The sequence below is a fragment of the Atheta coriaria genome, unplaced genomic scaffold, assembly GCF_025399875.1.
Source record: "Atheta coriaria isolate IRGN ID8LTWV9N9 unplaced genomic scaffold, Caltech_Dcor_3.1 hic_scaffold_10_pilon, whole genome shotgun sequence".
NCBI lineage: Eukaryota > Metazoa > Arthropoda > Insecta > Coleoptera > Staphylinidae > Dalotia > Dalotia coriaria.
In genome coordinates this window covers 8,336,404-8,355,133 of record NW_027045452.1, presented here as the reverse complement: position 1 = coordinate 8,355,133, position 18,730 = coordinate 8,336,404, and the positions used below count along the sequence as shown (strand labels likewise).

Genomic DNA, 18,730 nt, shown 5'->3' with positions numbered 1-18,730 from the left:
CACGCTGTAACCCAACAGCCGCCACCACCACCTACGCGACGAAAATAGCCATGCGACGCGCGCATCCACCAAGAAAATAATAAAATAATAAAAATTTCGTTAAATTTTGATTTAATCGTTTAGTTTATTGCATCGTACGAATATGTATAGTAAAGTATAAAAGTTTTACAAGATGGCTGCACTGGTTGCATACATGCATCGCTTTTATAGCTTTTCATATCAAAAACTCGATGATTTCAGTTAAACTTGACATAGTATATCGTATAAGTTATAGTACATTACATAAATTTCCATAATACAATTGCTTGCCTTTAAAACATTACAAACTGACTTAAATATACTCATTTATTATACAGTAATATAGACAGAAGCGTTCTTAACGAATAAATATCTCTATAATACAGCTTGCATCGCAACACAACAACTAGGCTACCCAAAACACATAAACAAATATTCAATGATGATTAAAAACGTAGGGAATGTACGACGAAGCAGTAGTATCAGTTCGATGTAATCATGAATTAATTAACAGTAAACAAAATTTTCAAGTTGAATTCAATTGAAGTAAAGATTTAGATTTATAAATTAGAAGAGAATGTCGGCGTTCGTCCCGGAACTGAAGAGCATGGGTGTGTCGTGCTCTATCACATCCTCGTCTTCTTTGGCGAGGATGTCCGTGGGGAGCGGCGGTGGTGGTGCTTTGGTGACACCAAGTTGAAACTCATTGGCGGCGCCTTTGGGCGTGTAGTTGGCCAGCGTCGAGCCTAGAATCGATTGCAATCAGACATCTAAAGAGGATTTCGTTGGGTGTTTGTTAGTTGAGGTGAGGTTATGCTTACCGCTGAGTGAAGGAACTGTGGTACCACCGAGGGGTTGATTTAGGGCTGGTGTGTCATCGATGAGCATTGATGCTTCTGATGGGTATTCAAACACCTGGGGGATGGCTTCGACGAATTGTATTCGCAACTGAAATCAAAAAATTGAAAATTTTATTTTTTTATCGATTGATTGATTGATTGCGCAATATATTGAATGAAATTTTAAGGTTATGTAAGGTTTTTAAATTCAAGATTTTTTCGGATAAATTTCGTTGTTTGGGCCGCAATTTTGAATTTGTTTCAAATATTTGATCTGTAGGCTTCCCCTCGTACACATCCATCTTTAATTTGTGTATTATAAGTTCTTCTATGATTGCACAATATATTGTATGCAATTTTAAGGTTATGTGAGGTTTTGAAATTCAAAATGTCAAAATATTTGAGATATTTTGGAATTTGCTTCAAATATTTGATCGGTAGGCTTCCCTCGTACACATACATCTTTAATTCTATGATTGCACAATATATTGTACAATACATATGGTTTTGAAAGTACGTATACACAATGGAAACAAAAACACGACAATCATCCGAGCGTCATCCGGTGTGTATGTGATACGCAAGCGTCCCGAAATAAAAAAATGGCGCCGTGCCGACGAAGAGAAACCGCTGGCACGCGTATAAATTACACATCCGAAGAGGATGTACCAGCACACATTCGCAACATACATACATACATACAGTGTATTTCGTTCCGCTGAACGGTTTCGATAAATGTATTTCGTTCATCCAACGCTACAAACATGCAGAACTCAAAAATTCCATTTATTTTTTATTTTCGTATTTTGAAATTTAAGAAATGAAACATGAAACTTTACACAAGTGTTCTGCGTCTGGTTACTCCCCGGTAGCTCAACGTCTCTCATCACTTCTCTCATACAAGTTAAATGTTAAATCTCTTAAGTTGCGAGGCAATTCTCTTCGCTTCTCTTGAAATTACAAGTGCATCATGCATTCTGGCGTTAAAAAAAACATATTCCCACTTGTTTAAGACTATGAGTAGCATTTTCTCACACTACAACTGCAGCTGAGGTGGTGTATTAAATAATTATCCACACTTTTGTGTTGTGTGTGGATAATTCAACATTCCGATCGTAAATTAAACGCGCACGCATAAAATCTAAACGTGTAAGACTGTAAGCTCGATATCTATTGTACGCCAGTCAGTTTTTAATGTCTAGACATTACGAGTCAAGAGGAATACTCATTAAGTTGTGTTTATACGATGGGAAAAGTCTTAACTCATACGAGTGGAGATAAAAATTGTGTTTTTTTCTTTTTACTCGTATGGTGTTGATTAAATGGTATCCGTGGCCGTGAGCGAGAAAACCAAGAAGCCATCGGGCGACAGGTGTGTACGCCCTGATATTTACGTTTTGGTGCAGGTAGATGTTCAAGACTCAAGGTGAAAGAAATTAAATAGTTTCGAGTCCAGGTAGCTTCTCTGCGGATGGGAACAGATGAGAAAGAGGAGAAGCTGAAGGTCTACTTCTACTTCATTCAACTTTGAACATCTGCCTCACATTGAAAACGAAAATAAAAGTAAAAATAAGAAAGAATATCAAGTTAAGTTGTGTTATAATAGTTTTTATACCTGGGAAGGTATAAAGTAGGGTTTTTTGTGTTGAAAATAATATAATTGGGGTTAAATTGAGGTTAGATGTGGCAACAGAGCAAAATTTTGGAGAAAAACTTATCAAAATGATTTATTAAATAGAAGGAAAGGAAAAATAGCACATTTTTAGTCGTATTTTAATATTTTTACTTTTTCGGGTAAAATATTAGTTTTTTGTTGAAAAATGCAAAATTGAGGTTAAATTGAGGTTAGATATAGCAGCATTGCAATATTTCTGGTAAAATATCAAGTTTTAAGTTATATTTTAATAGTTTTTACCTTTTCGGGTGAAAAATAAGTTTTTTTATGTGAAAAGAGCAAAATTGAGGTTAGATTTGGCAACAACGCAAAATTTCCGGAAAAAACTTAACAAAATGTTTTAATAAAGCAAAAATGAAAAAAACATCAAGTTTTCAATTATATTTTAATATTTTTCACTTTTTCAAGTAAAAATCAAGTTTTTATGTTTAAAAGAACATAATTGAGGTTAAATTGATGTTACATATGGCAACACAGCAAAAACTTAACAAGATGTGTCACTATAGCACTTTGACGACCGGAAACCTCTCACAATGACGTATAATACCCTTCCATCCACGTCACAACACTCAACTTTTATCTTTTTTTAATCTTTTTCTAAGAAGTAAAAAGATCTCAATACAAACTCATTGAAATGTAGACATACGAGAACGATAACGACAGATAAAAAACTTATTCCCTTTTGATTGTATACTTTACAAGCGTATCACAAACTTATTTAAATTCTTGTGTTATCTTTACTGTGGTTACGAGTATATAATATGAGTACAGCAGTGTGTAGTTAACCTTGAAACGCATTTTATTACTATTATTATAACACAAGCCGATAAGAACAATATGAGCCGCGGCGATAATTTTTATTTTATTTTAATGTCGATGCTCATGTTTCCGATGCGCGGCATCAACCCACCAACCTACTTTTGATTTGTTTTTCTTCGCCATCGGCCAATCAAGCTTGGCTGCTACAATCGCAATAATAAAAGTATCGTAATGGCTGTACTGTTATTTCCGTCGAGCTGGTTATTGTTATTACGATTTTTTGCTCGCATTAACTGCGCATCAAGGTATTTGAGGCGATTTCGTGGTCAGAATCGGAAATTGCAGGTTAAAAAACATTAAAATCACTAGTGGAATATTGTCTAAGGTTATTTTAACTTTCTACGAGTTAATAATAATTCAATTTGTGAAGAAAACAACCAGGAACATGATTTAAACATTATTGAAGTATATTTATTGGTAATCATCGGGTTCGTTGCCATCCAATCTTTTCATAACCTCAAATATAGGCTCTTAAAGTGAAAAATGTGTATTATTATGTTTATTAGACGTTTTTGTAAGTTATTTTCGCATAATTTCTATGAAAACCTCTTTGGAAACATAAATAAAGCACAAATCTTTATTTAAAATGAAATTTTGAGGTTATGTCGATGTTTTCACCTTGACAGCGCCATCTATGCAAGAAATCTAAGCTATTTACTCATAAAATTGAATTATATTCGCTAATTCTACTTAATAATTAATATTTTTGCTTTAATTATTAATTTCAACTCAAATATTTATTAAAAAAATCATTTTTGAGCCAATTTCGTGGTTAGAATCAAAAATTACAGGTTAAAACCACTACAAAAATATTATCTGAACCTATTTTAACTTTCTACGAGTTAATAACAATTCAATTTGTGAAGAAATCAACCAGAAACATGATTAAAGTATATTTATTAATAATCATCGAGTTCGTTGCCTTTGAATCTATTCATAACCTCAAATAAAAGCCCCCAAAGTGAAAAACATCTATTATTATGTTTATTAGACGTTTATTTATTTATCCACTTCTCATCTTCGTGCATTGCACACAGGACATGATCACTCACTAACAACTCTTGCACTCAACTAAACTAAAAATAAACAAAGTGCATCCATCAAACATCATACTGTGTGTTACGAGGTCGTAAAACGTCGGCTAGGGTCGCGAAACTTTGTAAGTTCAAAGTATAAATGGCTAATGTAAACATACGCACGAAATGCTAAACAGACTAAACACTAAACACACTTTGAGAAATACGTTGAAATGGTGAAATACATTGAAACCTTGGACTTGACTTGACTTCACACCGAAGTTGAACCGTTTGTAAATACGGTGCTAATGAATTGTATTAGGAAAGGATCTTGAACCTGCCAGAGGTTTAAATTTGTAGACAATAGAGTTCACAGTGGAATTTGCATACAAAATTAAGTTTTGGATTAACATTAAACTTGACAGTTATGAAAAGTGATGAAAAGAAAAGTTGGTTGCCTATATTATAAGTGTTTTTTGTCTTTCTGAAAGTTATTTATGGATAATTTTTATAAAAATTTGAAAAAAATTTGAATTCAATTTGAAAGCATAAATAAAAGCAAACATTTAATAAAAACACATTTTTGAGGTTAAATTCATGTTTTCACGTTAACAGCGCCACCTATGCAAGAAATCTAAGCTATTTACGCATTAAACTTGAATTATAACGATGTGAGTGCTTAATATTTATTTTTTTCTCTTTTATTATCAATTTTTATGCGTTTTCCGACTTCCTGTAAGCAATTTACGCATAATTTCAATAAAAGCCTCTTCGAAAGCAATAATAAAGCTATAATCGGTATTCAAAAATTATTTTTGAGGTTAAATTGATGTTTTTACCTTTACAGCGCCATCTATGCAAGAAATCTAAGCTATTTACTCGTAAAATTAAATTATATTCACTAATTGTGCTTGATATTTAATAATTTCTCTCTTTTATTATTAATTTCAACGCATTTTCCACATAATTTCCATGAAAACCTCTTCAAAAGCAACAATAAAGCACAAATCTTGATTAAAACATAAAATTTTGAGGTTATATTGATGTTTTCATGTTGACAGCGCCATCTATCCAAGAAATCTAAGCTATTCACACATAAAACCTAATAAAACCGATTAAAAACCCACAAAAACACATTGTATATTAAATATTCAATGCCATTTTACCGTATTTTGTTCTTAGTCTAATATTTCATAAGCTAATACTTGTTTTATTACAATAACAATAAAATAATGTCCCAACGCGTTAATTATCGTGAAATCACTTCTACTTGCACACTTTAAACACGCCATATCATAGTATTTATTAGTAAATGTCTTTCTTGTGTCTTGGTGGTCCACAGCCGGTGGTAATAACCAGTTGCACGCGGTGCGCGACACCGTTTATTATATTCATAATTATTTATTGCGGTGGCATCGCACGTAACGCAAGAGGCAGCCGGTTAACGAGGTGTACTCGTAATTTATGGCCGCACCGATAGTGATTTCACTAATTTCACTAATGACTTGTAACAATGTGAATGTGAGCATCTATTATTTCATCATTCACAAAGAGATGCGGAGAGTTAATGTCGATGTATGCAACCAAATTCACTTTTGCAACCCAAACAACACGTAGAGCATAATTTTTTCGCTTTGCTTTTCTTTCGTTACGAGTGTTTCACTTGTTGCTTTGTTGATTTGTTTCAATTGTAAGTGCGTAGTGCGCAATGTGCATTATGAGGTTCGACGTCGTCGTCGTCGTCGCGGTCGACGTGCTCGTTGCATCGTAATTTAATACAGACCGCAACACACAACAATCAGCGATGCATTCGGGCGTAAAAATGAAACACTTTGTCGATCCACAGCGGTTTCTAAAAATGTGAATAAATAAAACTGCTTCCTTTGGCCGCTCACCACTCACCACTCACACCACTCACCACTTATTCGACAGAATACGAATTTAATCCTTACTAATATTATAAATGCGAATGTCCTGATGTTTGTTACACTTTCACGCAAAAACTACTTAACCGATCATCATGAAAATTTGTACACATATTCTTAGTGGTCCCCGAATGGTTATAGGCTACTTTTTATTTAATAAAAAATATTTTTTAAATAAAATAAAGAAATTGTTTAGCCAATAATACCTCTGCATCTGGCTATTTGACTACTTTAACGCCATCTAGCATTCCAGCAATGAAGCTCAAACCTAAGTACTATAGTACCATCACACTGTATTATCACACTGTATTACCGACAGCTACGTCAACATCAAATCCAATTGACTACACTATGGAGACTGTACACTATACTTCCATAGACTATACTTTCAGCCATTTTAAACTTCCCGCCATTCTACTTCATTGTTACTTCTTCTGTGACTACAGACGCGTACAGAAGCAACTTCATTGATTTCTAATATTTATTTGATGGATTCAACGCGGCGAAGCCGCGGGATAAAGCTAGTAATAAATAAATGTTGTTTGCTTTTCTTCGGTTTCTTCGTTTACGCCTTCATTCTTCATTCATTCTTTCAATGAATGCGATTGTAATGTAATATTGTGGAAGGTTGTTCTGTTCTTAATGATGGGTAATGTAGTAATGATGATGATGCCACAATATCACACATTACACATTATACATTAGTATGGTATTATAGATTGTATAAAGTTTAGTATTCGAATATGCGTTTATAATATCAATGTTAAACATGTATAATCAGTGGATCTACTTAAAGACACTTTAGCCTCGTTCCATTTAAGATCCGCGTTGTGTGTGGTGTGCATTTGTGCGACTTCTTGTGTTTTAAGTTTCCGTTATCCGCGATACGAGAAATCCTTGAAGATTATCATAGTGTGTTATTAAATAATCACTGGGTAATTGCAAAAATTGCAAAAAAAACAAGTGGAAATTAAATAAACATTTGTTGAAGCATAAATTATTATTTAAAAATTAATTTTTGAGGTTATTTTTAGGTTTTACCTTGACAGCGCCATCTATGCAAGAAATTTAAGCTATTTATGTATAGAATTTGAATTATCAAGACTAATTGTGTTTAATATTTAATATTTTCACTTTTATTATTGAATTTAATGCGTTTTCTGGCTTCTTGCAAGTTTTTTAAGTCAAATTTGTATAAAAATCTCTTTGGAAGCATAATTAAAGCATAAATCTTTATAAAAAATAATTTTTTGAGGTTATTTGGATGTTTTCACCTTGACAGCGCCATCTATGCACGAAATCTAAGCTATTTTTGCATAAAACTTGAAATATTACGTCTAATTGTGCTTAATATTTAATATTTTCTTTTTTTTATTAATATCAAAGTGTTTTCCGGCTTCCTGTAAGCTATTTACGCATAATTTTTATAAAAAAATGTCTTTAGAAGCACAAATGTTTATGAAAAATGAAATTTTGAGGTTATGACGATGTTTTCACGTTACCAGCGCCACCTATCCAAGAAATCTAAGCTATTTACCCATAAAACATCAATTATATTAACTATTTCTACTAAAAATTAATATTTTCTCTTTTATAATAAATTTCAATACGTTTTCCGTCTTCCTGCAAGCCATTTACGCATAATTTCAATAAAACCAACTTCGGAAGCAATAAACGTTTAAAAATTCAATGTGATTACAATCTAAATTTATTGCATCGACTCGCGCATTATTAATTCAAACATACAACAAATTATAAATATTAATACACGCTGAATTTTTAACGATTCAAGTGAACCAAATGTTGTGTGTGTATATGTGTGAGTATGTGCTTTACTAGCCATGATATGAATTAATACTCGACTCGACTCTATTTTCACTCTATTATTAGCATTAGCATAATGCATTGAAATTTAAATGAGTCGTTAAGTATTATTACTCCTTGTGGATAGGAAAACGTAAGCGCAATTATCGACTGTTATTTAATACACGTTTTATTTATAATATTTAACAAATAAAAATTTAATATTAAATTAATTCACTTAAACATTAATAAATAAATAAATATAATATTTTATCAGAAATTTCTATTTTCTCTTGTTTATTATGTAATTTTGTATGTTCGGAACTTGTACCGCAAATCAAACCATAGGATATTTGAATATTCAGTGTTTTATACGCAAATAGAGTAAAAAAACAATAGAAATGTCGCTGGTTTTGATGTGCAGTGTCCTCGGACTTGTTTCATTCCATCCATTTGAATATGAATCATTGCCTAACGCAATTTTGATGATTGTCTCGTTTTTGTGGTTTTATTGCGGCCACAGCGACGGAAACAATCGGCGAAAATTGCCAAGCACGAAATTTTCACTGCGTAGTTAATACTCGGCTGCGTAATCGTCATATCAATTGTTGCTTTCGCTTTGTGTTACCAATCGTGCTTTGTTTAGTTTTATTTTATTGTTAACTATTTCACTTTTCTTTTCTTTTCTTTAGACGCATTTTTTGTTTTGTTTTCTTGAAGATTTTCATTCACATCTGCTGCGATTAATCTTAATTTCTTTTAAAATGACAAAAAACACAATGACGAGTGCAAAGTGCTTAGATTTGCATAAAAATTTATATCAAGCGGTAATGAGACGCGAATTAGAAAGTGTCTTTTCTACGTCTGAAATAACCATCATTGTTGTACTCGTAATTTGTAATCATTCGTCGTAATAACACCAGCGAATGAAAAACAAATTAAAAAGCATAAACTCGCGACTTTTACGTTTTTTCTGTTTAATTGTAAAATTGCAGCCGAGATTAAATTACACAATAAATTGCAATTTGTGCCATACTTTTCCTTTCGTGTAAAAATACTGTTTTTTGCGTTTAAAACTATAATTTATGAACAAATATCCACTTAAGTAATAACATAAGTGCATACGAGTACATATTGTGTAGAAAGTATTAAATATACACATGCAAATTGTTTTATCAGCACGGAAACAGGAAAAGTAATTTTTAAATATAAATTTAAATATAAATATAAAACTTAACTGATGTTATATGTAAAAACACATTGTATGTGTTTTTATGAGTCATATTCTTCGTCCCCCTTTTTAGTAAAGAGCAAGATCCTCCCTAAAGATTTGCGATTTGCACTTATTACATCAAGAGGGGAGAAATCTTCCTTTCACTAAAGTCTACACTAAACTAAAATTCTGTTCACGACATTCCGACCCTCGATATTCTACCTATCCAACTGACGTCATGTTGTCTGTCGTCTTCTGCGCATGCGCAGATGTGCAGATGCAATTTAGTGCTTCACTTACCACACGCTTCACTATATTCAACATATTCTTCTCTAGCTGCACTTGAAATCGCGGAAATTCCTGCGCTGCGCTGCGCAGCCATCAAAGCATGAAAATGCGCTCAAATTGTCGACCATTATAAGAGTAAGCGTATTGCACATAATTTTTCTTTTTTTCAAAAGACATTTTTTTGTTTGTTAATATAAAAACGCGTGGATTTGCGAAGCGGAAAAAATGAGAAAGTGATTTGATTCGTTTTGTCATTTGCGTCAATTCGAGTATTCAGAGAGCATTTGCTGCTTTCTTTTCATTTGTTGTGATAGACTAAAAGAATGATTTCTACACTGTTTCTAATGAAAAATGAAACCATTGTTGTTGTTGATTGCAAAATAGTTCGTTGTTCCTTATTGCGTTTTAATGTGTCATCATACACCGCGTTAACGTGAACATAAAAGTGGAAAATATTGGTTTTTAATAACTTTGAGTCTTTTATCAAGTAAAAAGACATAAAAAGTAAGAAATTTATAAATAAATCATTTTCCAAGTGTCAAAGTATACATTTTTTGAGGTTATGAACATTTTATCACTTTAAGAACGCCATCTACACACGAAAATCCAAGTGATTTTCGCAAATAGCTCAAAATTAAACCAAATCTGTGAATATTAATTATTTATACTTCAAAAAATAACAAATTACTATCATAAATCATTCCTAAACTGTCAAAATATAAATTTTTCGAGGTTATGAGCACTTTACCACCTTTACAGCGCCATCTACACACAAAAATCTAAAATATTTTTCCTCCGAACTTAAAATTCAATCCGTTTAATGAATTTTAATTTCCTATGCTTACAAATTATACTGCAGCTTAGTAATACGAAGCTAGCAATTAATATCAAGTGTCAGCCGGTGGCTAGAGTGAGTAGAATGATTTCCGCGAATATTTTTCGTAACACTATTCGACTTTGCACTCCACCGCAAAACAAACCTGCTTACTTACAAGTACTTATTCACATTCACTAAAAACTATTTTATTACAAAGCTTCCTGCGTGAATTAATTGAATGTTTCACTTTTTTTTAATACAAAAGTATTGATTTTATAGATTATATTTCATGTAAAATGAATAATCGAATATGGAAAACTTGTAGATATATAAATATTCATCGATGTCGCATCGGAAACACTCATATTCATTATTTATTATTTAAATAGTCAACAACGCGACACACTTAGGAACAGAACATACCTTGAACTTGAAATTGCAAATGGAATTTAAATTTAAATTTAGACGTACGTACTCGTTGGTAATATAATTATAACCTTAATTTCTCGTCTAATCAACGCATAAATCAGTTTTCTCCAGGTGTTAAATTAAACATTTCCATCTTGAATATGATTTTGTGACGCTCGATTGATTCATATATTTCAACAAATGTAATCATCGGAGCACAGCTTTAGCTTTTATACTTTCACCTGACACTATTTGAATTTTTTTATAATAAAATAAAATAAAATGATGACATTGATTGTGTACACTCGTTATAACGTTATTCTATTTAACGATAATGTGTGTATGATGGCAAAATGTTAGAAAATAGAAAAATTGTTACAAAAAACATAAAAATTACATTGTCAGTCCTATGTTCGGTGTGTATACCGCAAGTCCAACATTGGATTACAAAATTTAATACAGTGTAGGCTTGATTTAACGAAAAACTCTGTAGAACGACAAAATATGTACAATTTGATTGGTTTATATTAATGTCCTCGTTATAACGTTATAGTTTCTCTGTGTAACGACAAAAAATATTTTCATTTCAAGCAATTATGAGCTAGAATATTTTTTCATAGACATGACATTGATGGTAACATTTGAAATAATGTTGTAATTATGATCCCAACATCCCTACAAATTGCAATGCAATATTTTATAACTTAAACACGATTTTTCAGCTAATTTGTTGGGGTGCACGTTACGTTACTACAAAATCATTTAAACATAACACAAGTGAATACAACTGAGCGACGCGGAATTCATATTTAGAGTTCAGGAAATATTTAGCGGCATTTTTATAAGAGTAATTGGCTTTATAACCAGTGCAACAAAAGATTAAACAGATGCCAATCCACGTAAATTCTAATATTTAGTTATTTTTTGTTTCTGGATGTAACGACACTTTGCTATCACATGCTCCGTTGTTTATAATTTTAATTTATAATTTATAATTCCGAGTCATTATAAATTATATAATACGCCGGGAGTCGTGATTAACTGTAAATGTATATAATTAATCCACTCGTATTGCCAGACAAAAATACAGTTTCGTTTCATGTGGAGTTATAAAATCGCCAAACAACCACACAAAACTAACAAATAAAAAATTAAAAATACCTCTGATCTAGTATCACAAATAAATCTTAAAAATATCAAAATCTAACCTCAAATTTATATATTTTTTCAAGTTTCCACTCCAAACTTCAAACTTAACTTCAATTCACTTCAAAAGATGTTTTTTCTTTATTAATACTTTATTAATAATACTTGGTGTCTGTTTTGCTAGAGTTTAGTTTAGAGTGTTTATATAAGCAAGCCGTAAGTTTGGTAATTAACAGCCGCGGGCAATGCCATGTGTGATGTGATGCCATCCGACATGTGTTCGATGAATGCGCAGCGCTGCTACTCGAGAAGTTTTGTTTCGTAATTGTGTTAGCCTTGCCCAAGACCCCGAAAATTTTTAACTCCAAAAGAACGCCGAAAGCAACGGTGAAACGATAAATTATTAGAGCATTTTAGTACGAGTACTACTATTCAAAAGTTACTTTTAAGTAAATAAAGTAAATAAATTCAAACCTAAATTTAAACTAAACTAAAAAAGAAAAAATGTGTTAAAATAAATTTGTTCTAAATATTTGCAAAATCCGTTAGTTATTTAGTTTCTAAAATAACAAATACGTGAAGATGATATTTAATTTTCAATTTTCACTTGTTGCTATGTGCAATATGTTAAAATTAACTACTGTAGGTGTGTTAAAATGCCAAATATCTCGCGTAGGATGAAGATACGAGTAAATAAAATTCAATGCAATTATTATCATCGCTTCCGTCTTTCACTGCACTATAAATTTTTAAGTTTTGTGAAAATTTTAAAATTTTAAAAATAACTCACCTTTGATTTCTTGGATTTTTTACTAAGACTAGATTTTCCATCGATTAACACGTTATCATTGATAAACGACACGTCACACGGACTTGGAGGTCCTTCCAGGCTCAATTCCTCTTCATCAAAGTAATCCTGTCGGGTTGATCCTGGTAATAACGTAATTCCACCTTCACCAGCCTGAAAAAAAAAAAATTTAAAATTAAAATTTTAATTTTTTTTATTTTAAACTTAATCTAAACTATAAAGCAGATAAAGTGGAACAAGTGCAAAATACATTTCGCCATAACTCGTTTAAATAAAACGTTAGAAATAAAATCGATAAGTCGAAACGGTTACGCTCAAATAACGCGCTAATCTAATCTGAACTTAATACACATATTTATTTCTCTCGTGGATAAACGCTTGAAATTCAAACTATATTAATCCGTCTATAACTCAACCCGCTGGAATTATAAGTGTAAAATAATGCGCGACGTGCAAACAGCGGAAAATCGCAATTTCCAATTAGCGATGCAAAATACTGCAGAATAATGCAAGAAGTTCTGAAGAAATTCGTTTCATAGTGATTCGTAAAGCACAAATTCCTCAATTTTCACACGCTTACTTCTTCTCTTCATGAAGAGAATACAAATGCTTGGTGTACGCTGATGAAGCGTGAAAATAACTTTCGAGTTATGCTGTGAATCATTAACTGTAGAAATATATTGCAAATATTTGTTCATTGCTGACGCTCTGACTAGTTTCGTGAGTCAAGCAATGGAAATGATTTTACGAAGTGCGTGTGGAATGATTGATGCGCCGGATTATTGTTATTAATTCGATTAAATTAAAAACTGGGTCGTGGATTTGTGTATCACAACATCCGACGCGCTTTTTGTTTATCTGCAGCTGGCAGGAATAAATTTCAATTTAAATGTATCATATACAGAGTGTTATAAACATGGTTTGTCAATATATTGTACAATCAGAGTAAAAAAAATGAATTTTTGTGAAAAATTAATGAAAATTGTGTTTTTTGTGGGAAATAAGTATTTGTGAGGTTATGGTCAGTTTGATTGGTCAATATATTGTACAATCAATCAATAAAAATTTATTTTTTTGCCGAAAATTAATGAAAAATTAAGTTTTTTTGTATTTTAATGAAATATTACCATTTTTGAGATTGTGATCAAGTTGTTTGTACAATATATTGTACAATCAATCAATAAAAATTGAATTTCTCCTCAAAATTAATGAAAAATTAAGTTTTTCTCTATTTTTGCTTAAAATTAATATTTTTGAGTCTATTTTCAACTTATATGCACAATATATTGTACAATCAATCAATCTAAATTGAATTTCCACTGAAACCATGATGAAATATGTTGATTCTTTCCATGTATTGTACATAATGACTATTTGTGAGTTCATGGGATGAGAACCGTTCGTTTCGGCTCGTTTTCAGCGCGTTCACTTTGACAGCAATTACAAGCGAAGCAACGGCACTCGCATGTTATTGTCGTCGCGCCACATGCGCACAATACAAAATGGCGCCGTGATGTGACATATGCGCTGGTCAGGAAGCCATCCTAGCATAGCATATCATGAATCACGCAAAACAACTCGGAGACAAATCTCCGTGATTGTCTCATTTCATGGCTTCAGTTCAGTTATGTAGTTATGATAATCACCTACAGAGGGTATCAATGACCCCTGCAATATATTTACGAGTACATATATTAAAACATTACATTGATCAATTAATCTATTATTTTATTACTTCTTTTATGTTTTGTGTTGTGTGTGTTGCCTATATAGTGTGTTGGCAGTTTGTAATTTCGCGAAAACGCAATTTGCGCGTCGTAAACTTTTACTACACGTACGGATTCAATCATAACATAATTTGCTAAATTAAATCACACATCGCGCGTTGTCTAATAGCTCGATTAATGAGTCACGGAGTCACGCACCTCGGCGCTAATAACAAACGAAACAAAAGCGAAACTATTGCTATTGCGTGCCGATTGTTGCAATCACAACACTAATAAATTGAGTCATGTCATTTCTTTCGTGTGCGCAATCGAATTAATCACACATTACATTCGATATTAACAAAACATTGTTAATTGTTTTTGTCACAAGTCACAAGACAAAACGAATAGTTCCGTTGCATGATTCACACAAAATGTATGCATAATACAAATATCCGTTGACAAGTTAAACGTTTTTGCTCTTATCACAAAGGTGTGTTATCACAATCATAAATTATCTAATCTTTTAAGCACATCTGATGTTTGACTGCGTCAATTGTATTTTCCAACGGATTTTCGGCATGAAATAAAAATTTATATGCAATTATTGAATAAGCATAAAGTAGGTTATGTTGCGCACACATACAGTATAAAAATATAAGAATTCCGATTGCGTGCGAGTCACACGCGATGTAATATAATAGAAAACTAAGAAAAACGCAAGTTGCATGAGAGAAAAAGTGGAAATAAAAATGCATTATTACTTAACCTCAAAAATTTGCAAAATTGAAAAAACTCACCTTTGGCATAGGAATATGTTGTGTCCGTACACATCCATCGTTCCCAATATAATCCGGCACGTCTTTTCTATCAGAAAAGTTAAAAACAATACAAGAAGCTTCAGCAGATTGCTGATTTTGCTTGGATTTGCGTGTTTTCGCCTTGGGTGGCGGCGGCGCCTCCACCACAACTTCCTTCGTGCGGGTTATCACCGGCGGCGCGGCCGGAAGTGGCGGCAGACTGTTGTTTATCACATTAGGTACGACTGGTTTCGTAACACCGTTGCACGCGGCATTGATGGCGTTCTTTTCGATTTCGCGCGGTGATAACACCAGCACCGGATCGCGATTATTCACGGGTGATTTGTACGTGGTGATGTCCAGCGTCAATGGTTCTGTCTTGGATTTTTTGAGCTCTGGTTCGGGGTGTATCACGGGTTGCACTTCTTTATCTTTATCTTTTTCCTTATCAAATTTCTCTTTTTCTTTTTCCTTCTCTTTCTCTTTTTGTACATGCACTGGACTAGAATGGAGAATCAAATCGGGTGTCTCCGATAGGGACGAAGTCTTTTTATCCTCTTCCTCTTGTATAACCATAGAGACATCCGGGATGGGACTTTGTAGGGCTTTCGGGGTGATGACTGGAGGACTCAGAGGGCTTTGGATCACACCATTTGATGTGGGACTAAGAATATTACCATTTGGAGATGTCAATGGTGAGGTCATGGTGTTATTGGAAGACTTTAGGTTTAACTTTGTAGGTTTTTTCCGCAGTGTGATGTTGTGGGTTAGTAAAGGTTCCTCTGCGCATGGGATTACAGGTTTCTGTTTTATCGGCGGTTTACTTGTGATGGTGTTCGCCTGTTTGGTTTGTATAATGATGGTTTTATAGGTGGCTACTTTAGCGGCAACCTCTCCTGTATGCTGTGGAGGTCTGGTTCGACTCTCCGGGCGGGTTTCGAATATCTTCTTCGCTTGCTTGACCACATCAGCAGGTGGTTTCTCTTTCTCTGTGATCACAGGAGTTAATCTCTTGGGTTTATTCATGCGTGGTGTGATGATTGGGTTGATGGCGAAGGTGCCATTGAGTTCTTCATGCATGGATTTTGGTCTGTTGTTTGATGGTTGGGTTTGGGTCTGCGTTGGGGCCGTTGGTGGGTCCCCTTTCGGGCTGTAGATGCGCGAAATGGCCTCGACCGAACGCGCTCGCTTCATGCTGCCGCGCGTCGCGCCACGATACCGGTTCGACGACGGGACATTCTTCACATTCCCGTTGGTCCCGTTCGTTCTCGATTCGTACAACCGCGCTGACTGCTTCTCGCCATCCTGATCCCCATGCCCAGACCCGGATTTACTATCATTCGTATAAACATCTTCATCCAATAAATTCTCCAATGATGTCGCTTTGCGTAGAATCGAAGGTCGTCGCTTGATGACAGTTTCACGAAGGGTCAGACTCAAATAACGATTCTTCAGTTTACTGACAATACCGGGACCGTACGCTAGCTCCTCCGAGGAGTCACTGTCCGTGTGCAGATGCACCATGTCGACGGTGTCGGCGCAACACGTGGTCGGCGACGACGAACTAACAGCACCGAACGTCAATGGGGAGCAGCAGCTACACGCACGCGTTTCACTCTTGCCGCTCGCGATCACACTGCCGATGGTAGGTTGATGGCCTAATGGCGGCCGGCAACCGACCGCGACCGACGCGCCACCACCTCCACCACTACTTCCTCCTACTACACCTCCTCCTCGGCAGCAGCAGACCCTGTCCAGCTGTTTATTGACTGATGGCGATGTCTCTGCTTGTGCTTGTGCTTGCGCCCGACGTCTCATTATCAGGTCGCGCTTCCACTGCGGCATTTCTACAGTAATGCCGTTATCTAGCGATGTCATGATTAAACACAGCACACTAATCAATACACGATATTTAGATTTTATTGAATTTCACGTTCGGAACGCACAGATATCACCTCGCAAACTGTAAAAATTCGCTGCGAGACAGGTGTATTAAGTGTATTGTATAATTACCCAACGCGATAAGCTGTTATCACTTGTGTTATCTTTGTTGTTTTGACATTGAGTGTTTTTTGTATTCCTCCACCCTTCCAGAGGCCATACACGGTAAAATATTGAATATTTCACAAATTGGCAGTGGATAACATTCACTTAGTAATTAATTCAGTCTTGATGCTAATTAATACACGCACTGGTTCTTTAGTATTTAGTAAAATATCACAGCTGTTTGTTTTAGTTTTTAAATTTTTTATTCACTTGAGTTTTTTTTGTTTTTTTAATGTTTGGAGATGGTGATGAGTTGGAGATTGAAATGTGCATCGAATTTTCTTGCGGTTCGCGATTTGCATGTGGTGTATCGACTGGTCGGTGTGTGGGTATATTACCGGCTGGCTGGCGTCGAGCCGCTGGAAATGGAAATCCTAATGGCACGCCATGGTTACGTGCAGCCGGGCGTCGTACTCCTCGGTTGCGTTTACCTTTTGCTTCACCTCGTGAGCGGCCGCGCGCGCGCGTTGGTGTTTTACGCCTTTACGCGAATGCAAAATTATGGTAAAAACTTTACTTTCCAGCCGTACAAACACACACACACAGCGCAGGTGACGTAACCGACCGAATGTAATTACCTCTCCACTTCTACCTGCAGTTTACTTGTCTAGTCGTTTAACGGCCACCGTCGATGTTTTTAATTGAAAACCTCTCGCACTTTAATTACGATTTTAATTTGAGCGGGCGTTTAATAACGCGACACTTGACGAGTGTGCGCTGCGCGCGATGGACGTGAATGAATGAATGTGGATGAGAATGTTTTGTGTGTTCCGGTGCGGCGAAGAATGGTGCGGAACAACGGAACGGAACCGGCGCGCCGTGCCTTACTGTTTTGCGCTCCACAGTCGTGCAATACACACATACAACACTCGAGGTCAAAGGGAATCCATAATCGTGTCGCAAACACACCCAGCGCACCCTTTTTCAGTCTAATAGAGTGGCGAAAATGCGCGCGAACGGGAGGGGTGCCGGGGATTGTCAAGGGGTGCCCGGTAATACGTTAGTCACCGTCGCGGCGCTTTAAACACACAGCGCCATCTGACAAATACCAAAAAAAGCTTTACATAGCTATCTTATATTAAATTTAGTACTACTAACGCCACCTAACGGCATACAGCAGTACTAAATATTTCCTACTTTAGTTTTTATAAAAATAGAAAACTGTTTTATTATTTTGTATTTTACACTAGCTACTCACCAGGAGATAACGCATAAAACTAAATTTTATGTAATTCTCAAGCTTTTAGTCCCTTTTTACTTATTTTAACTTGAAATGCCCAGACCTAGTCCACTCTAATGAGAATTAAGGGATAATTGACCACTATCCTTGAAGTAGTCCTCTTGGATGTAACTAACGGCACCATTGGCACCCGATAGATTTTAAGTCTGCTAACTCCGCACCG

The 18,730-nt window shown here is 34.7% G+C and overlaps 1 protein-coding gene across 2 annotated transcripts; it reads right to left on the bottom strand.

The window, feature by feature from the left end:
• Positions 1–104: 104 nt before the first annotated feature.
• Positions 105–18,153, bottom strand: bif (protein phosphatase 1-binding protein bifocal). 2 transcript variants are annotated; one of them, XM_065313491.1, is made up of 4 exons: positions 15,282–17,867; positions 12,758–12,928; positions 840–966; positions 105–764 (listed from the first exon to the last, which is right to left on the bottom strand). In XM_065313491.1, the coding sequence occupies exons 1-4, from the start codon at positions 17,157–17,159 to the stop codon at positions 586–588; spliced, it is 2,355 nt and encodes a 784-aa protein (XP_065169563.1). In that variant the 5' UTR covers positions 17,160–17,867; the 3' UTR covers positions 105–585. The 2 variants fall into 2 exon arrangements, with proteins under 2 accessions (XP_065169563.1, XP_065169564.1); XM_065313492.1 differs by having other exon boundaries at positions 650–788; positions 15,282–18,153.
• Positions 18,154–18,730: the final 577 nt, after the last annotated feature.